This window comes from Artemia franciscana, chromosome 4 (assembly GCF_032884065.1).
Source record: "Artemia franciscana chromosome 4, ASM3288406v1, whole genome shotgun sequence".
Classification (NCBI taxonomy): Eukaryota; Metazoa; Arthropoda; class Branchiopoda; order Anostraca; family Artemiidae; genus Artemia; species Artemia franciscana.
Window position 1 is genome coordinate 171,660 of NC_088866.1, and position 18,302 is coordinate 189,961.

The 18,302-nt window shown below is 34.9% G+C and overlaps 1 protein-coding gene across 2 annotated transcripts in view; it reads right to left on the bottom strand.

The window, feature by feature from the left end:
• The window catches only part of LOC136025818 (telomerase-binding protein EST1A-like), a 254,787-nt gene that overhangs the window by 11,514 nt on the left and 224,971 nt on the right, over positions 1–18,302 (bottom strand). For both annotated transcript variants that reach the window (XM_065701809.1, XM_065701808.1), the window contains exon 24: positions 4,138–4,222. In XM_065701809.1, the coding sequence (XP_065557881.1) occupies positions 4,138–4,222 (85 nt within the window). The remainder of the gene's footprint in view (positions 1–4,137; positions 4,223–18,302) is intronic.

An 18,302-nucleotide genomic window follows, 5' to 3' on the forward strand; every position in this document is an offset into this window, starting at 1 on the left:
ATGTCCTCCTTATAATGACTAAATAGAGGCACTTACTGATGTTCATAGAATGACGTAAGTCACAGTCCAAAGATAAGTACATTGATGAGGTGGAACGTATCCGGCTTATAATAACATCGATGCTTATAAATAAAAACAAAAACAAAAAACAACTCCTGGATTTTGGAAAATACCCTTTCTTTTTATCTTCGTTAAAAAATTGACAAAGGATCACTATCCCCTCCTAAAATTATAACTGAGTGATTTTTTTTCTTAACAAAAACGGGACTGTGGTGATTCATGCTCAAAGTGCCAGTTGCACTCAGTCGCCGCGCTCTCTATTCTCAGAAGTGATTTTGAAGCAACCCAGGAATTCCGTGGCCACTTATAAACAGTCAGACGTGTCCTAAGAATGGCAGCTGAGAGTTCAGTGTCATCTCTCTCTTTCAATGCAATCGGTTCACCTGTTGCGTTCTATTCAGTGCTTCGCCTATCTCCGAATCTTTCAGGATTTTCCCGAAAATATCGCAAAAACGGTGTTGCAAAAACACTTCGGCCTAGAAGCGTCAAAGCTTTAAATTTGGCCCTGCATGAGAACTATAAATAAAATAAAATCATTCCATTCTTCACACAGAATCATTTCACCATACATACGAAGTTTTTTCAAAGGGGGGTGGGTCCAATAAGAATTATACAATTTGAAACATAAGGGCCCAAATAATTGAGAAAAACTGAATTTTCTGGGGGGGAGAGGAATAGGCCACCTCTGCGTACGTCCTTGGAAAGGGGTACCTTATTAAAAAACGAAAATATTCCTTATTCTGCGGATATTTTCTCAGAGCAAAAGGACGCCCCTTTAAATAACTGTTATTTATAACTGTAAATAACTTATTTATAACAGTAAATAACTGTTATTAAATAACATATATATACATATATATATATTATGTATGGATGAAACTGTAATTGTGTCGTATAGCCAACACACTCAAGTTCTGTCGAGAAGTGAGGTTTGGTTAATGCTAATGAAATAACCGGTTTTTCAGACCGTGGGGTGGAATTCATTCAGTTTGCGATCTGTGTTTATAGGAAATAGTGCCTGAACATGGATGTTAAAATGATAATTTGGGATTTGCCAAGGACTGAAGAAGAGGAAATTAGACTTTTCCAGGATAAGGGGGTGATGCCCAAAACAAAACAGTGCGGGTCAATGGACACAGCCCTAACCTAATCATACTTTGTTTTATTTCATTAGCATTAACCAAACTTCACTTCTCGACAGACTTGAGTGTGATGGCTATAAGACACAAGTACCGAAAAGGTACTATTAAAAAGGTTTTTTTTAGCTTTAGGGTCGAAATTTTTCTAAAAAATGTGTAGGGAGATTTATGGTCAGGCTGTTCGGCATTTAAGTCAACAAGAGAGGTAGTCATAGGGTTGAAATCTAATCTGGATTGTATTATCCATCACTGGTTTTCTAGCTATGAAAATGGTTTCTTGAGATGTAACCTAAGCATAATTCTCGAATGTGTTTCCAATAACCGACAAGTAACATAAAAACCAATCACAAGACGTTAATCCCCACAAAAGTTCCCCTGCGGTTTGTAAAAAGTGGCAAGAGGGTAAACATTACTTAAACACTAACTAAAAAACTATGAAGAGAGGAAAAACGACTGGGTGAAATATGGCAAAGGAAAAAGCCACACTAAAACCTGTCATACGCCACAATCTATGAATCAAATAATTAAGCTGCTTCACTAATAAATTGATGCATCTGTTAATCAGGCTGCAGACTCTAATCTATAAACTGGAACTCATGGAACCTGTCCGACCTGCAAAGAGGAGCCAAGAGAGTACATTTCACAGGCCAAGCGATTAGTGTTTGGTGTTTGTGCATGAAAAAAAATCTGACTTATCTGACTGTACAATGACAAATAATCGCTTCAGGTACCGGTTGAGATTTGTTCCAGTAAGCTGAGAAGTACGGAACCGAATCGAACAAATTATATTAATAGATGTGGAAAACGACATTTAGAGCCATTACTAGCCAAAATATTTGGGGGGGGGGGTTAGATTTTACCAACAGGCTGATCCTTTTTACTAACTGATTTGGGCAGTATTACTATTAAAATGACTTCTTTTCTTAATAGCCGAGACCGATCTTTTTTCATTGATTTTACGTCATTTGTTTCCATATGCCCATTTCCCTAATAAAACAAAAAATGACCCAGTAAAATAGCGGGGCTACGTAAGAACGACTGACTGATAACGTTGGGGTAGGGGGTCACCACATACGTGACGCCCCTGACTACTGTGGTAATCAAATTTCTATTTAAGGTTACAAGGTTGGAGCCCTGAGTGTAACCCAGAAAAGAGTGAACCACAGCCCATGGCAACCAAAAGTTAAAAAAGCGCTTTGTAATAAAATTTTCAACTTTATCCTGAACGAATTAAGGGCTAGAGAGATATAGCATATTCTTCAAGCAATTTAAGAGTGTACACGTGCGAATGATGAGCTGGTTTTTCACCAAAAATGTAGCGTGTTCTTGGCAAATTAATTTAAATTTCGAAAACATGGACATTGAACCAATTCAATTTGTTTAGCCAAGTCATCAAGTAGCATATTAAGTGAGCTAGTCAGCAACTCAACAGCTGTTATATTGAAAATATACCACCATAGTGAAAAAAATCTCTCGAACTTAAAAGTCACCCGGAAAACACTTAAAATGAAAGCTAGCCTAGAAAGAAATCTTACGTCGACAGTTGACGTAAAATACACCCGTATTGAGTAGTTAACGTAACTCTTCATTTTGCGATTGCTGCTGTAGGGACATGCGCACCCCCCCACCGAAGGTCAAAGGTTGTACTAATTACAAAGGTGAATAACGAAAATACCAATGGGGGAGGTCAAGTTTCGTTCGTCCTCCACTCAAACATGAATTCTGTATCCGCCCCTGGATACATTGCCATAAATAGGAATTAGGCTATTATAAGTATGATGAATATAATTATATTAATGGTTACATAACATATAGGGTAAAGGCACCGATGATTCAACAGTGCAACTTTGGAACCACTGTCGAAATTTTCCTTCAAAACTCTGCTTAGTCGTGACTTGGAACACCATCTCTAGAAGCCGTCGTGATATTTTGACAATGCAAAACGTGGATACTAGCCTAATTATATTTTGTAATATAGTAATTAATTATAATTACAACACTCAACACAGTCTTCAATTAAGCGCAAAGGAAGCGTCAAAAGTGGGCGGGTTGAACGCAACTTCAGCCCTACAGTGGTAATTTCAACTTGTTCTAGGAGTATATTTTTATGTCTAACAGAAGAACAGAAATATCACTATACTTAAGATGATACTATATCTTAAAGAATCGCCCTATACCGTCCATTGTTAACTATTTTAGATTGTTTGGCGAAACTATTTAGAATGGATTGGACAATCTCGCCATAACTTGTGAGCTTGGAAAATAGATCCGATTAAACGACAGAGAACTAAAAACCGACACCTACTTTCCCGGAAATCTTAGAAAAATCATTTAATTTACCTTGTTTATTTTCCGAAGATATTCTGTTTTAATGAAACTTACATCAACAGAAAGTGTGATTTTTTTTTCAGTGAGACGCAGCAGTTTTTTTTTAAGTTTAGAAGTTTTGACCGCTTTAGAAGTTCCTTGCCGTACCACCCGCTTTGATTGTCATACTCTCCAGCAACAGGGAAGTAGAAATGACTGTCTGTTTCACAATCAAACCACAAATTATCGACATATTTCAATCATAGCTTAGATAATTCACTAATGGAACCTTTTTCTTTGAGACAGTCAGCCGACACCGAGGCTCCCAAAATGGTTTTTTAAGGTATCTCGTTGCCTTAAAAGTGTTTTTTTTTCGAATAATATTATAAACAAACAGTTAGCAGCAGATATGCTATAACCTAGCAGCAAATACGCAGTAAAGCATTCATTTCGGAAAGGGGAAGGGGGTGTTTTAAACTTTTAGGAGAGTGGCCAATTCAAAAGAAAAAGAATAAATAGCAAAAACCTTGTAATCTTGGGGGAGGAGCATCCCTTATATATGTGCCTTGTAATGTATCAAAATCCGTGGAATGACATAGGCCCTATCTACGAGAAAGAAATCTAAACTTACCTTTGTCCTTTGATGGCCCTGAATATGAATCTTCTTTAAGCAGGTTCAAACAACAGCTCAAAATACGATCATCATTATTAAGAGCCTGCAAAAAAATTAGAAACCGGTTTAAGCAGGTTCAAACAACAGCTCAAAATACGATTATCATTGTTGAGAGCCTGCAAAATATTAAAAACCGCTTTAAGCAGGTTCAAACAACAGCTCAAAATACGATCATAATTGTTAAGAGCCTGCAAAAAAATTAAAAACCGGTTTAAGCAGGTTCAAACAACAGCTCAAAATACGATCATCATTGTTAAGAGCCTGCAAAAAAATTAAAAACCGGTTTAAGCAGGTTCAAAAACAGCTCAAACTAATGTCTTTTTTTTTTTTTTTGTGTTTGTGCTATTGCATTGGTGATTTCTCTTTTCATGATATATATATATATTTATATATTTCTGATATCAAGTCCATGCTACCTTTTTTTAAAGCCATTCTGGAAGCTTCTTAACCCCATCCCTTGCCTATAAAATGTCCCCTGTCATTCCTCTCTTAGAAATCTGAATCAAGAACCAGAATTTCCATTTTATCGTTTTTAACCGTTTGCCTTGTTTGGCTGGTACCCACCCAATGAAGTCCAAGAAAATAATCTTAAGCAATTTTCAACACAACGGCTTGAAAGGAAAAGACTATCAAAACAATTAAGTGGAGTCAAAACTCTCGATTGGATCAGACATATCACTTGACAGGATTAACACAGTGCACGTAGAGTTGAGCTTCTGGTGATTAGTGTTCAATCAAATCTGGCACTTTTGAAAAAATACAGGGTTATTCTGAAACAAGTGGGAATGCTGGAAAAAATATTGAAAGTATTGTTTTCCATTGTTTGGCTGGTACACACCCAACGAAGTCCAAAAAATAATCTGAACCAATTTTTTTTTTTTTTTTGTGCTGTTGCATTGGTGATTTCTCTTTTCATGATATATATATATATATATATATATATATATATATATATATATATATATATATATATATATATATATATATATATATATATATATATATATATATATATATATATATTCTGATATCAAGTCCATGCTACCTTTTTTTAAAGCCATTCTGGAAGCTTCTTAACCCCATCCCTTGCCTATAAAATGTCCCCTGTCATTCCTCTCTTAGAAATCTGAATCAAGAACCAGAATTTCCATTTTATCGTTTTTAACCGTTTGCCTTGTTTGGCTGGTACCCACCCAATGAAGTCCAAGAAAATAATCTTAAGCAATTTTCAACACAATGGCTTCAAAGCAAAACACTTTCAAGACAATTAAGTGCAGTTAAAAAACTCCTGATCGGATCAGACATATCACTTGACAGGATTAACACAGTGCACGCAGAATTGAACTTCTGGAGATTAATGTTCAATCAAATCTGGCACGTTTGAAAAAATACACGGTTATTCTGAAACATGTGGGAATGATAAAAAAAATATCATTGTTAAGAGCCTGCAAAAAATGGTAAGGAAGGTGATCATACTTTTCCGGTTGAAGTCACATTCAAAATTCCCTTACTTGCAAGGGAAATAATAAGATTTAATCAGCACTATTGTTAATCAAAGTACATTGTCAAGAGCCTGCAAAAAAATTAAAAACCAATTAAATAACTTTCGCTTACGGTATCGTAAGCGAAAATACTTGTTTATTCTGGACTAATTATCCTAATGTATATAAAGGATAGCTACTATACTTTAATTTTGCAAATCACTTTATTCCACCTTATTTATTTAGCTTTTCTACTTGAATATATATGTTGCAATGACGTCAACAGGGAGAGGACTTGTCCTCTAAATTTTTTGCCCCCACCCCATGTATTTTAAAAAACAACTTTTTCAATGTATTTTTATTAAAAAAGTCTATTTTTATATTTTTATTGACAAAATTGAAAAACAACAAATTTGCTCAACCCCTGGATTTGATGTACACTGTCGAAGATACTTAAAGTGGTCATTACCGTGCTACACAGCGACAGAGAATTTCTCACCACACATTCAGGTGGGGATGTACAAAAAGAACGAGCAATAAGAAAGAGATGAAGCCTGGACTTAAAAAAAATTAAAGCAAAAGATAGAAAAACTGCAAAAACGTAAGAGACAAAACAAGTATGAGCTAATAGTTAAAAAAAATATATTAGCCAACTCATAAAAAAAATAATTGAAATACAGTTCTAATATGCCATGGGGCATCCGAGTCTGCACATCCTTCTACAACGAAGGAGAGAGGGGGAGGGAGAGAGAAAGTGGTAAAGCGGAGAGCTTTCGGCCTGTTCTCTCTCCAAGAATCTCAGCATTTTCATGATTTGTCCAACATTTTTCATAATTTCTATTCAATTCACTTATTTTTGGTGTCTTTGCCGAAGTTACACTACTCCCCCCAGAAATTCACACATCAATGGCTAAAATTACAAAAATAATCCTTTAGAAAAACAAAATTTAGGTTAATTAGCCACTACACACACATATATATATATATATATATATATATATATATATATATATATATATATATATATATATATATATATATATATATATATATATATATATATATATATATATATATATATATATCCTTTAAGCATAGCGCTTCATGCTTATACAACAACAGCATATTATCTATGGGAATTCACTGTAAGCCGCAGTGTTTTTATTGTTAAAAAAATGATATAATGTAGCAAAAAAAAACAAAAAACAAGAGCTAAGAGATCGTATGGCACTTGTGAAGAGGTCGAAAGATCCAACATCCAAGAGCTCATATGTCATGAGCTCTAGCAAAATTCTACGAATCAATAGATTGATTTAAAAGGAAAATCAGAGGCTTAATGCCGGTCGGGATTTAAAATAACAGCTCTGAGACACAAGGTCCTTCTAAATATAAAAATTCCTTAAGATCCGATCATCCACTCGTATGTTAAAAATACCTCATTTTTTTCAAATTTTTCCTCTCCTTTCAGCCCTCCAGATGGTCAAATCGGGGAAAACAGCTTTATCAAATCAATTTGTGCAGGTCCCTGACACGACTACCAAATTTCATCGTCCTAGCACATCCAGAAGCATCAAAATCGCCAAAGCACTGGATCCCCCTAACTCCCCCAAAGAGAGCGGATCCAGTCCGGTTACGTCAATCACGTATCTACGACATTTGCTTATTCTACCCATCAAGTTTCATTCCGATCTCTCCACTCTAAGCGTTTTCCAAGATTTATGGTTTTCCCTCCGACTCCCCCCAATATCACCAGATCTGTTCGGAATTTAAAAAAAAAACTCTAAGACATGAGTTCCAGCTAAATATCAAATTTCATTAAGATCTGTCACCCGTTCTTAAGTTAAAAATACCTCAATTTTTCTAATTTTTCCGAATGAATCCCCCTCCCCAACTCCCCCAAATAGAGCAGATCCGTTCCAATTATGTCAGCCATGTATTTGTGCTTATTCTTCCCATCAAGTTTCATCCCGATCTCTCCACTCTAAGCGTTTTCCAAGATTTCCGGTTTCCAAGATTTCTGTTTCCCCCCTTCAGACCCCTATGTTCCCGGATCCGATTAGAATTGAAAATGGAGCATCTGAGACATAAGATCTTTCTATATATCAAGTTTCATTAAAATCCGGTTACCCATTTGTAAGATAAAGATACCTCAATTTTGACGTTTCCCCACTCAAACTCCCCCCAATGTCACTGGATCTGGTCGGGATTTAAAATGAGAGCTTAGAAGCACAAGATCCTTCTAAATAGCTAATTACATTAGGATCTGATTACCCGTTCGTAATTTAAAAATACCTCATTTTTCCTAATTTTTCCGAATTACACCCCCCCCCCCTCCCCCCTCCCAACTCCCCCAAAGAGAGCGGATCCGGTCTGGTTTTGTCAGTCACGTATCTTGGACTTGTGCTTATTCGTCCCACCAAGTTTCATCCTAATTTTTCTACTCTAAGCTTTTTCCAAGATTTCAGGTTCCCCCCCCAAAAGAAAAAATCCCCCAAAGACACTGGATCCAGTCGGGATTTAAAATAAGAGATCTCACTTACGAGGTCCTTCTAAATATGAAATTTCATCAAGATCCGATCACTCCTTCGTAAGTTAGAACTCATTTTTTCTAATTTTCATGATTTACCCTCCCCCCAACTCTCCCAAAGAGAGCGGATCCGTTCTGGTTATGTCAATATCGTATCTAGGACTTTTGCATAGTTTTTCCACCAAGTTTCATCCCAATCCCTCCACTCTAAGCGTTTTCCAAGATTTTAGGCTTCCCTCTCTAACTCCCCCCAATGTCACCGGATCCAGCCGGGATTTAATAAAAGAGCTCTGAGACACGGTATCCTTCTAAATATCAAATTTCATTAAGATCCAATCGCCCATTCGTACGTCGAAAATACCTCAATTTTTCTACTTTTCCAAATTAACCGTCCCCCCACTCGCTCCCAGATGGTTGAATCGGGAAAATGACTATTTCTAATTTAATCTGGTCTGGTCCCTGATACGCCAGCCAAATTTCATCGTCTTATCTTATCCGGAAGTGCCTAAACTAGCAAAACCGGGATAGACAGACCGACAGACCAACAGAATTTGCGATCGCTTTATGTCACTTGGTTTATCCCAAATGCCATTAAAAAAAAAAACATTTTGCCATCGAATGGTAACTACATTTTTAAAGCCAATTTGACTAAATATATTCCAAAAGGAACTTTAGAAGCTTGTTTATAATGAAAGAGAAATAACCAATGCAACAGCACAAACACATAAAAAAAGGACAGAAGGAGAAAAGGAAGACTGTTTTCCTGCATTAGTAATTAATATAGATCAGTAGTTGAATGAGGCCTTAACCCTGCTCATCAATACAATCACAATCACATAGGTCAAACAGCATAGCCAAACACAATCAACCATAAAGAATAATCCATGGACAGGCAGTCGTGTCGTAAGTAAGTATAAGTCGTCATTTACCAAAAAAAGACAAGTAAATCAGAGGCAACAACCCAACACAAGGGCTCATCAGGAGAATACACACTTGCCTATAGGGTTTCGGCACTTTAAATTCCCTACCCAGGCAAGTGGCGTGCCTACCATAAATTCGCTATAGTGCAACCACGCAACCACGATTCTTCTTTTTTCTCCATAGTTTTATGGACTTGATCATAATGCCAAAGCCTTATTTAAATTGAAAACAAGTTTAATAGTTGGAGGTCAAGTCGATAATGTAAGAATTTAAACTTTGAGTGGAGTAGCTACAAGCAGGTAGGAACATTTTTGGCCGAAAATTCGGCCTAAACGTGGTTGAAAACTTAATTAGCATTAAAAATTAAGACCAATCAATTTAATTACACATTTCATATTTGTCATAAATAGTAAGACCGTAAACTAAAATAGTAAACTAGCAATAGCAAATTTTAAGCAAAGCTGTATACTATTGCTACTACTACTACTGTTGTTTCTTTGTAACAGGTGATATGCGACCAAATATTGGCATTCAACTGTAAATTTGTACTGTTTAAAAAAAATTATGTACTATTCCTACCACTACTACTATTTTTTATTTTAAATTGATAATACTTTACCCCACAATGGCAAACAACTTTGAGTTTGTCCTATTTAAGCTACTACCAATATTACTAGGCTACTGCTACTAGTGCAATTACCATTTCTTTGAACTAGTAATACACAGAAGAAGTTTTTTTGTTTTTTGTTGTTAATGATCAGTCCTCCTCACTAGCCTCTTCACCGGTCCTTCAAATCCATTGAATTCAGTACTAAATCAGTTTGGTTCAACACCAAAATAATGAAAATCCTACGACAATTTTGTGATTTGGTAATATATTTCACATTTATGCAAAAAATTAAACAACTCGAACGACACTTGCATTTTTTCAGTGGTTACTATTATTATTATTATTATTATGATTTCTTTTAAACTAGTAATAGAAACATTTAAGTAAAGCTGTATATTATCGTTGCTACTACTACTGTCGTGTTTTTAGTAACGGGTGATATGTGAACAAATATTGGCAAACAACAGTAAATGTGTGCTATTGAAGTTTGTGCTGTTTTAAAAACTATTCCTACCACTACTACCATTTTTATTTTAAATTGATAATACGTTACCCCATAATGGCAAACAACGTTAAGTTTGACCTATTTAGGCTAGAGCTGTTTAAGTTTTGTACTATCAATATTACTACTACTACAATTACCATTTCCTTTAAACTAGTAATAAATGGCCAAATAACGGCTATCAACGCTAAGCTGTGCTATATAAGTTTATACTGTTTAGAAAAGTTATGTACTATTGTTACTACTACTACTGTCGTTTCCTTTAAACTGGCGACACGTGACCAAATATTGGCAAATAACTACTGATTTGTGTTATTTAAGTTTGTGTTGTTTGAATTTTGTACTACCAATACTCCTACTAGTACTACTACTACTACTACTATTGCTATCCTTATTTCTTTTAAGCCACAAATACGTGACCAAAAACGGCAAGAAATGCTAAGCTCTGCTATTTAACTTTGTACTGTTTGAGTCAAATTGTGTACTATTGTTGCTACTACTGCTGTTGTTTCTTTCAAACTGGGAATCCGTGACCATTATCTCAACCATTTACTACTATTTAATAGTAGTTTGTTTACATAGTGTTAATGAGCTGCTACTGGCGATCCTTAAATCAACCTAGATACATAGTGGTTATAGTAAATGTCACCTTAAAAGGTTTAGAAACCCTTGACTGGGAATTTTTTAATTATTTGTATCCGTTTCTTTGTTTCAATTTCTTTAAGACTTCATCAGCTTCGAAATATATATATATATATATATATATATATATATATATATATATATATATATATATATATATATATATATAATGAAAAAAGAAATCACCAATTCAACAGCACAAACACATAAGAAAAAAAAAGACAGAAGGAGAAAAGTAAGACTGTTTTCCTACATTAGTAATTAATATAGATTAGTACTTGAATGAGGCCTTAACCCTACTCATCCATACAATTGCATAGGTCCAACAGCATAGCCAAACCCAATCAACCATAAAGAATAATCCATGGACAGGCAGTCGTAAGTAAGTAAGTATAAGTCGTCATTAACCAAATATTAAAAACAGTAAAAAAAAGAAAGAAAGAAAGACAAATAATGCAGAGGCAACAACCCAACACAAGGGTTCATCAGGAGATTACACACTTGCCTATAGGGTTTCGGCACTTTATATCCATATAAATTTGGATATAAACTGTCATTCACGTTGTACTATCCTAATATCCTATGTAAGTATTGTTGCTACTAATAATGTCGTTTCTTTCAAACTGGGAATCCGTGACCAAACAATGGCAAACGATCTTAAACTTGGAACAGAAAGGAAACATAAAATTTACTGATTTTTAACAGACAAAGGCCTTAACAGTCTAGACAGAAGAGACACGGCATACAAGTGGCATTTTTTTTATTGAAGAAAATATTTTTAAATACAAAGTAGTCAAAAAGAATTTTACCCTAGTACAAACATTTAAGTATATATTTACTAGTTTTCCCCGATGAAGCAATATTACAAAAGTCATATAGCAGTAATATGTAAAATAACAGCAGTAAAATATGAATATAACGTTTTAATTTCATAAATCGCATATCTTTTTCTCATCTTGAAATTGTAATATGAAAAATAAGTAAGATATGACCCTTCTGCTTACAATTGCTTTGTAGGATTAGGAATACAAATGAGAAATACCAATTTCTGAATACTGATTTTCTTTTCAGAAACTTTAAATTTTGATACCAGTTATATCAGTCAAGTAATGCAAAAAAAAATGTATACAAGAAACCCCAATTTTTCTATATAATAGTAACACAATAATACAACATAAAGATATAACAATAGTAATTTCTTTTATTCATCATTCAAAACTGTTTAAAAATAGCGGAACAGGGCAAAGAAAAGAAACAAACAAAAACCATCAAAATACAAAACAAATACAGAAAAAATTAAGTGACGACAAGGGCACATGAAAGATTTTTTCTTAGGGAGGGGGGTAAAAAAAACTATAAAAACTCATCAAAAGTTGGTTTGCATGCATGTTGTTAGCCTACTCTTTTAATGGTCGCAAAAAAAAACTCGAGGGGAGAAGCTCAAACCCAGCACCAACAGATCTTAGATACCCCCTCCTTGAGTGTAGAGTTAAAGTCATTCCTAAAATGTTCATCCTAAATAATGCTCATCCTCAATGTCAGAGCGACTCTCGATTGCGGTAATGGTGTTATTTCTCAGTCGTCACCAATAGTCACTTATTTGGGAAAACACGCATCCGTGATCTGTCTTCTGGCAAAAAATGCAAAATTCCACATTTTTGTAGATAGGAGCTTGAAACTTCTACAATAAGGTTCTCTGATACGCTGAATCTGATGGTGTGGTTTTCGTTACGATTGTATGGCTTTTAGAGGATGTTTTCCCCTATTTTCTAAAATGAGGCAAATTTTCTCAGGCTCGTAACTGATGGGTAAGACTAATCTTGATGAAACATATATATTTAAAATCAGCATTAAAATGCGATTCTTTTGACGTAACTATTGGTATCAAAATTCCATCTTTTAGAGTTTTGTTTACTATTGAGCCGGGTCGCTCCTTACTACAGTTCGTTATCACGAACTGTTTGATTACCTTATGCTCCTTCGAAAAGAGATTTTAAACGAGTCCTGGCTCAACAGGTTCAGATGAAACTACGCAAGGCATTTGGTCTTTTAATTCGTTTTCGGGGTCTTTACCGTCGGGACGTCCTTGGTCGTATGTATAGCGCTGTTGCTCTGCCTCACGTATTGTTCCCGCCCCTCCTCTTCCGTAATTTCAGACCTTCTGATCTTTCCCCCATTAAAGTTTCTTATTTCAAATTTTGCAAATTTTTACTTGGTTTCCCCCTTTCTTTTAGTAGCATTGAGCTTGTTTTCAAGCTTAAAGTGAAGGATCCTGTAGTCTGAATAAAGAAAAAATATAAAACATTTGAAAAAGTTCTGGCTCTTGATGATTTATAGGCTAAATTATTTAGCAAGTGTTTTTGTATTTTTTTCTCTCTTTTTAAGTGTTTGATCAATATTTGATTTTTTTTTATTGTAAGCGTTATCATTTGTCTTTTCTTTATATTGTAGCCTACTCCTCATGTTTTGAGGGAAAATAAAGGAAATAAATAAATTACCTACACAAAATGGACACATATGAAAGTACTTAAATTATATAAGAACTTATTAAAAGTTCTTATTATAGAGAAATTATAATATTATTATACTAAAATTATAATTATATTACAGAAAAATGATAAAAATAGACCTTAAATTATTTTCTCACCATACAATTGTTTCAGTAACTTCAAACTTGAAATTCAAATTTTTGCGAATATTTGGTATATGTTGTGGTAGCACAAGCTAAAAAAGTATGACTCCTTAAAAGGGAATTGGACTCCAAGAAGGAGGAGCGAAAGGAAACAAGAGCCGAGTATTGAATATATCAGGGCAGAAAGGGAGTATCAACAGCTCAGTCCTACCAAGACTTGTTAGTAGTAGTGATGGTAGCAATAGTACATTATGAAATCTCAAACTATATATATATATATATATATATATATATATATATATATATATATATATATATATATATATATATATATATATATAGGGGCGTAGTTATAGTTTTTTATTGGGATGGGGGAAGAAGGGGTGATACTGAAGTAGGTGCTATTCAAGCAGTAGAGAAGAAAAGTAACTATTTAATAAACACGTTACTTCGCAAATTTAAAAACATTATGCAATACATTACAACAATAAACACACATTAAACAATCCTACATGTGCTGGTGCTTGTGCCACCCCTAATTTTCATTGGGGGTGGGCGGTTAGGAAGTGCTTTCGACTTAGGTGCTTTTTCAGTGGTAGTGAAGAAAAGTAACTATTTAAAAACATGCTACTTGGTAAATTTAAAAACATTACACAATGCATTATAAAAAATAAACACACATTGAACAATCATAAATATAATTGCTGGTGCTTGGCTTTTACTAAAATTGTCAGCAATGAGCTGCTGCAGCCGAATGTAGAAATTATTGAAAATGTAATTTTCAATAACATTTATTATTGAAAATAATAAATGTAATTATTAACTAGGAAATGTAATTATTGAAAATGTATTAGTAATTTTACATAAACAAGCTTTGGGGTAGGCGAAGGTAAATGTCGCATACGCTCGGCTTTTTTCAGCCTGATTTACAACTAATACTGCATTATATATCCCCCTCTACTACCCCAACTCCCACACCCAAAACAAGATGTCAATATCATAATTGAACCAAGCTCTAATGGCCTTGGGTATTAAGTTATTTATTTGCTCGTAATTTTGAATGGATTTTGACTCTGTAAATTTATAGACGTGATTTAATCGAAATATTATTTACGATTTTTTATTAAAGTGATATGTTTGTGGGTTCGTCGATGTATATTACAAAAATCAGTGGCAGCACAATAGCGCTGCCTAAGCAAAGCTACAGAATAAGTCAAAGTATTACCACGGCTTGCAAAACATTATATTGTGACATATTTCCCACAGAAGATTCAAAAGATTAAACGATTAAGAAGAAGACACATAATCCGCAAAAATCTTGAATTTTTTACGACAAAGTGTGAATCCTGACTAAAGTGTGGATAATAAAATTCTGGAGCTGCGAAATTCCGCAAAAAAATGGGAAACGTGAATGAAAAATAAAGGCAACAACCCGGTCCGTCGCAAAACATGATCACATGTGATACTTTTTAACTGTGACCTTTTAGTCACAGCTAACAACCCATAGAGTTTCTGCGCTATTGTTTCATTTTTTATTACCCATTACCCAGAATTGTTTTTCAGTATGGGGCAATAATAAAAAAATTCACGAGGGGCGACAATAATAAACAACTAATGTAACACCATGCAACCATATGACACGTGATATGTATGGCAAGAGTGTACCTGATTTTTTTTTTTTTTTTTTTTTTTTTTGTGGAAAAACTGCAATATGCAACCTTTATTAACTGCAAAAGACAATCTAGATTGTTGGAATTCAAATTTTTATTAACAATTCTAATTGTGAAAGAAATATCAAGATGCTACCCCCTTTCAAAAATACGTGGCAGGTGTACCATGCATGGCGCAAAGATTCGGGGTAATATCGTACCCCGCTTGGTAGAACAATCGACGCTCCAAGATGCAGACCAAATGGCGGAGAATGTGGAACCCCTTGATAAAGACACTTTTTCTCTGTTTGAGATCTTGATGAAAAACTAATTACCAAAATAAAATCCAGTAATGATTGGTTGAGACATTGCGCTGTCATATAAACAAACAAAATACCAAACCCACAAAAAATAGCTACAACTCCGTGTCAAGCCTAGTCACCCGGAAAAGATTGCAAAATTGATTTAGCTGAAGGTGTTTTCACACGGTTACTCGGACATAGCAATGGATAAGGTTTTTAGACTTTGATGGGAATATATAAGTTAAAAGGGGTCAAATTACGAAACTAAATGTATGTGATTATTTCGAAAGGTCAGCGCCTCTAAAAAAATATATCTGGCATTTACATAAGAAGTTCAATTCATTGCACCCTATTTCTCAATGTGCAAACGGAAGGAAACATCAACATGTAGGGGGTTCAATAGGTGGGGGAAGGGAGTTCAATTTATTTTCTATAGAGCTATTTCGATGATTTGAATAAGAAATTTCCACCCCCCCCCCCAAATGAAAGTTTTATGGGATAGGGGGCTGTGTCCCCTCACCCCAATGTACGACCTTGGACTGTATAACCAAATTTTTATTCCAAACTTTATAACACAGCTCTGGCTGTCATTGATTCCATTGACATGACAGCCTGTTCCTTGAAGAAATTACATAAAAAAAACTAGTTTTTCTTAACTGAAAGTAAGGAGCGACATTAAAACTTAAAACGAACAGAAATTACTCCGTATATGAAATGGATTGTTCCCTCCACAATCCCTCGCTCTTTACGCTAAAGCTTTCAATTGTTTTAAAAAGCAGAATTGTGGCAAAGAGTCAAACTTTGACTCTTTCTCTCAATTCTTCTTTTTAAAACAGTAAAAAACTTCAGCGTAAAGAGCGGGGCGTTGATGAGGAAGCAGCCTCTTTCATATACGAAGTAATTTCTGTGCGTTTTAAGTTTTAATGTCGCTCATTACTTTCAGTTAAAAAAACTTGTTTTTTTATTTAATTTCTGAACGTTTTTGAATCAATGCATGTTTTGATTTTGGCTGTCCGCAGAGGAATAATCAAAACGAAATTTGCATATTTTTTTTTTGGCTTAATGGCTTTCTCATAATTTTGATCGAATGATTTTGAGAAAAAAAGAGCGGGGGACGATACCTAGTTGCCCCCCGATTTTTTGGTTAATTAAAAAGGCAACTAGAACTTTAAATTTTTTACGAATCTTTTTATTGGTAAAAGATTTACGTAACTTATAAATTAGCTTACGTAAAGAACTTTTGTATTCTCATGTTTTTATTACATATATAAGGGGATTCGCCCCATCGTCAGTACCTCGCTCTTTACACTAAAGCTTAAATTTTATCCCAATTCATTAAGAATGACCCCCTGAATCACAAAAGCCGTAGAATAAGTAGTTGAAATTACTGAAAATACTTTAGCGTAAAGAGCGAGGAATTAGAAGGAGGTGAGCCCCTCATATGGGTAATAATTTCTGTTTGTTTTAAGTTTTATTTCTGTTCCTTACTTCCAGCTGAAAAAGCTTTTTCACTTTTATTTTTTAATTTTTTTTTTAAATAATGCTAGCAGCCTATATCCTGCTCTCCCTTCATGGAAATTTTCTTCTCCCATTACAAATTCTCTAAGGAAAGTTCCCCCAGCATATCCCCCTCTTCTCAACCCCTCCCCCAAACCAAAAAAATCCTCCTGAAAACGCCTGTATACTTCCCAATAACCATTACTATATGTAAGCACAGGTCAAAGTTTGTAACTTGTTGCCCCTCCCACGGGGACTGTGGGGGAGTAAGTCGTCCCCAAAGACATAGTTATAAGGTTTTTCGACTACGGTGAATAAAATGGCTATCTCAGAATTTTGATCCGTTGACTTTGGGAAAATAATTAGCGTGGGAGGGGGCCTAGGTGCCCTCCAATTTTTTTGGTCACTTAAAAAGGGCACTAGAACTTTTCATTTCCGTTAGAATGAGCCCTCTTGCAACATTCTAGGAAAACTGGGTCGATACGGTCACCCCTGGGAAAAAAAAAAAAAAAAAAAAAAAAAAAAAAAAAAAAAAAAAAAAAAAAAAAAAAAAAAACAAATAAACACGCATCCGTGATCTGCCTTCTGGCAAAAAATGCAAAATTCCACATTTTTGTAGATAGGAACTCGAAACTTCTACAGTAGGGTTCTCTGATACGCTGAATCTGATGGTGTGATTTTCGTTAAGATTCTATGACTTTGAGGGGGCGTTTCCCCCTATTTTCTAAAATAACGCAAATGTTTTCAGGCTCGTAACTTTTGATGGGTAAGATTAAACTTGATGAAACTTATATATTTAAAACCAGCATTAAAATGCGATTCTTTTGATGTAGTAACTTTTGATGGGTAAGACTAATCTTGATGAAACGTACATACTTAAAATCAGCATTAAAATGCGATTCTTTTGACGTAACTATTGGTATCAAAATTCCATCTTTTAGAGTTTTGGTTACTATTGAGCCGGGTCGCTCCTTACTACAGGTCGTTACCACGAACTGTTTGATTACCTTATGCTCCATCGAAAAGAGATTTTAAACGAGTCCTGGCTCAACATGTTCAGATGAAACTACGCAAGGCGTTTGGTCTTTTAATTCGTTTTCGGGGTCTTTACCGTCGGGACGTCCTTGGTCGTATGTATAGCGCTGTTGCTCTGCCTCACGTATTGTTCCCGCCGAATTGTTCCCGTTTGATGATGCTCATTACTTCCAGTAAAAAAAATATTTATTGTCTCTTCGTTTTAATGGCACTTGGTATTAACTAAGTGACATATAGCAATCGCAAATTCTGTCGGTCTGTCTGTCAGATTAAATTAGAAATAGTCGTTTTCCCGATTTGACCATCTGGGGGGGGGGGGAGGGGG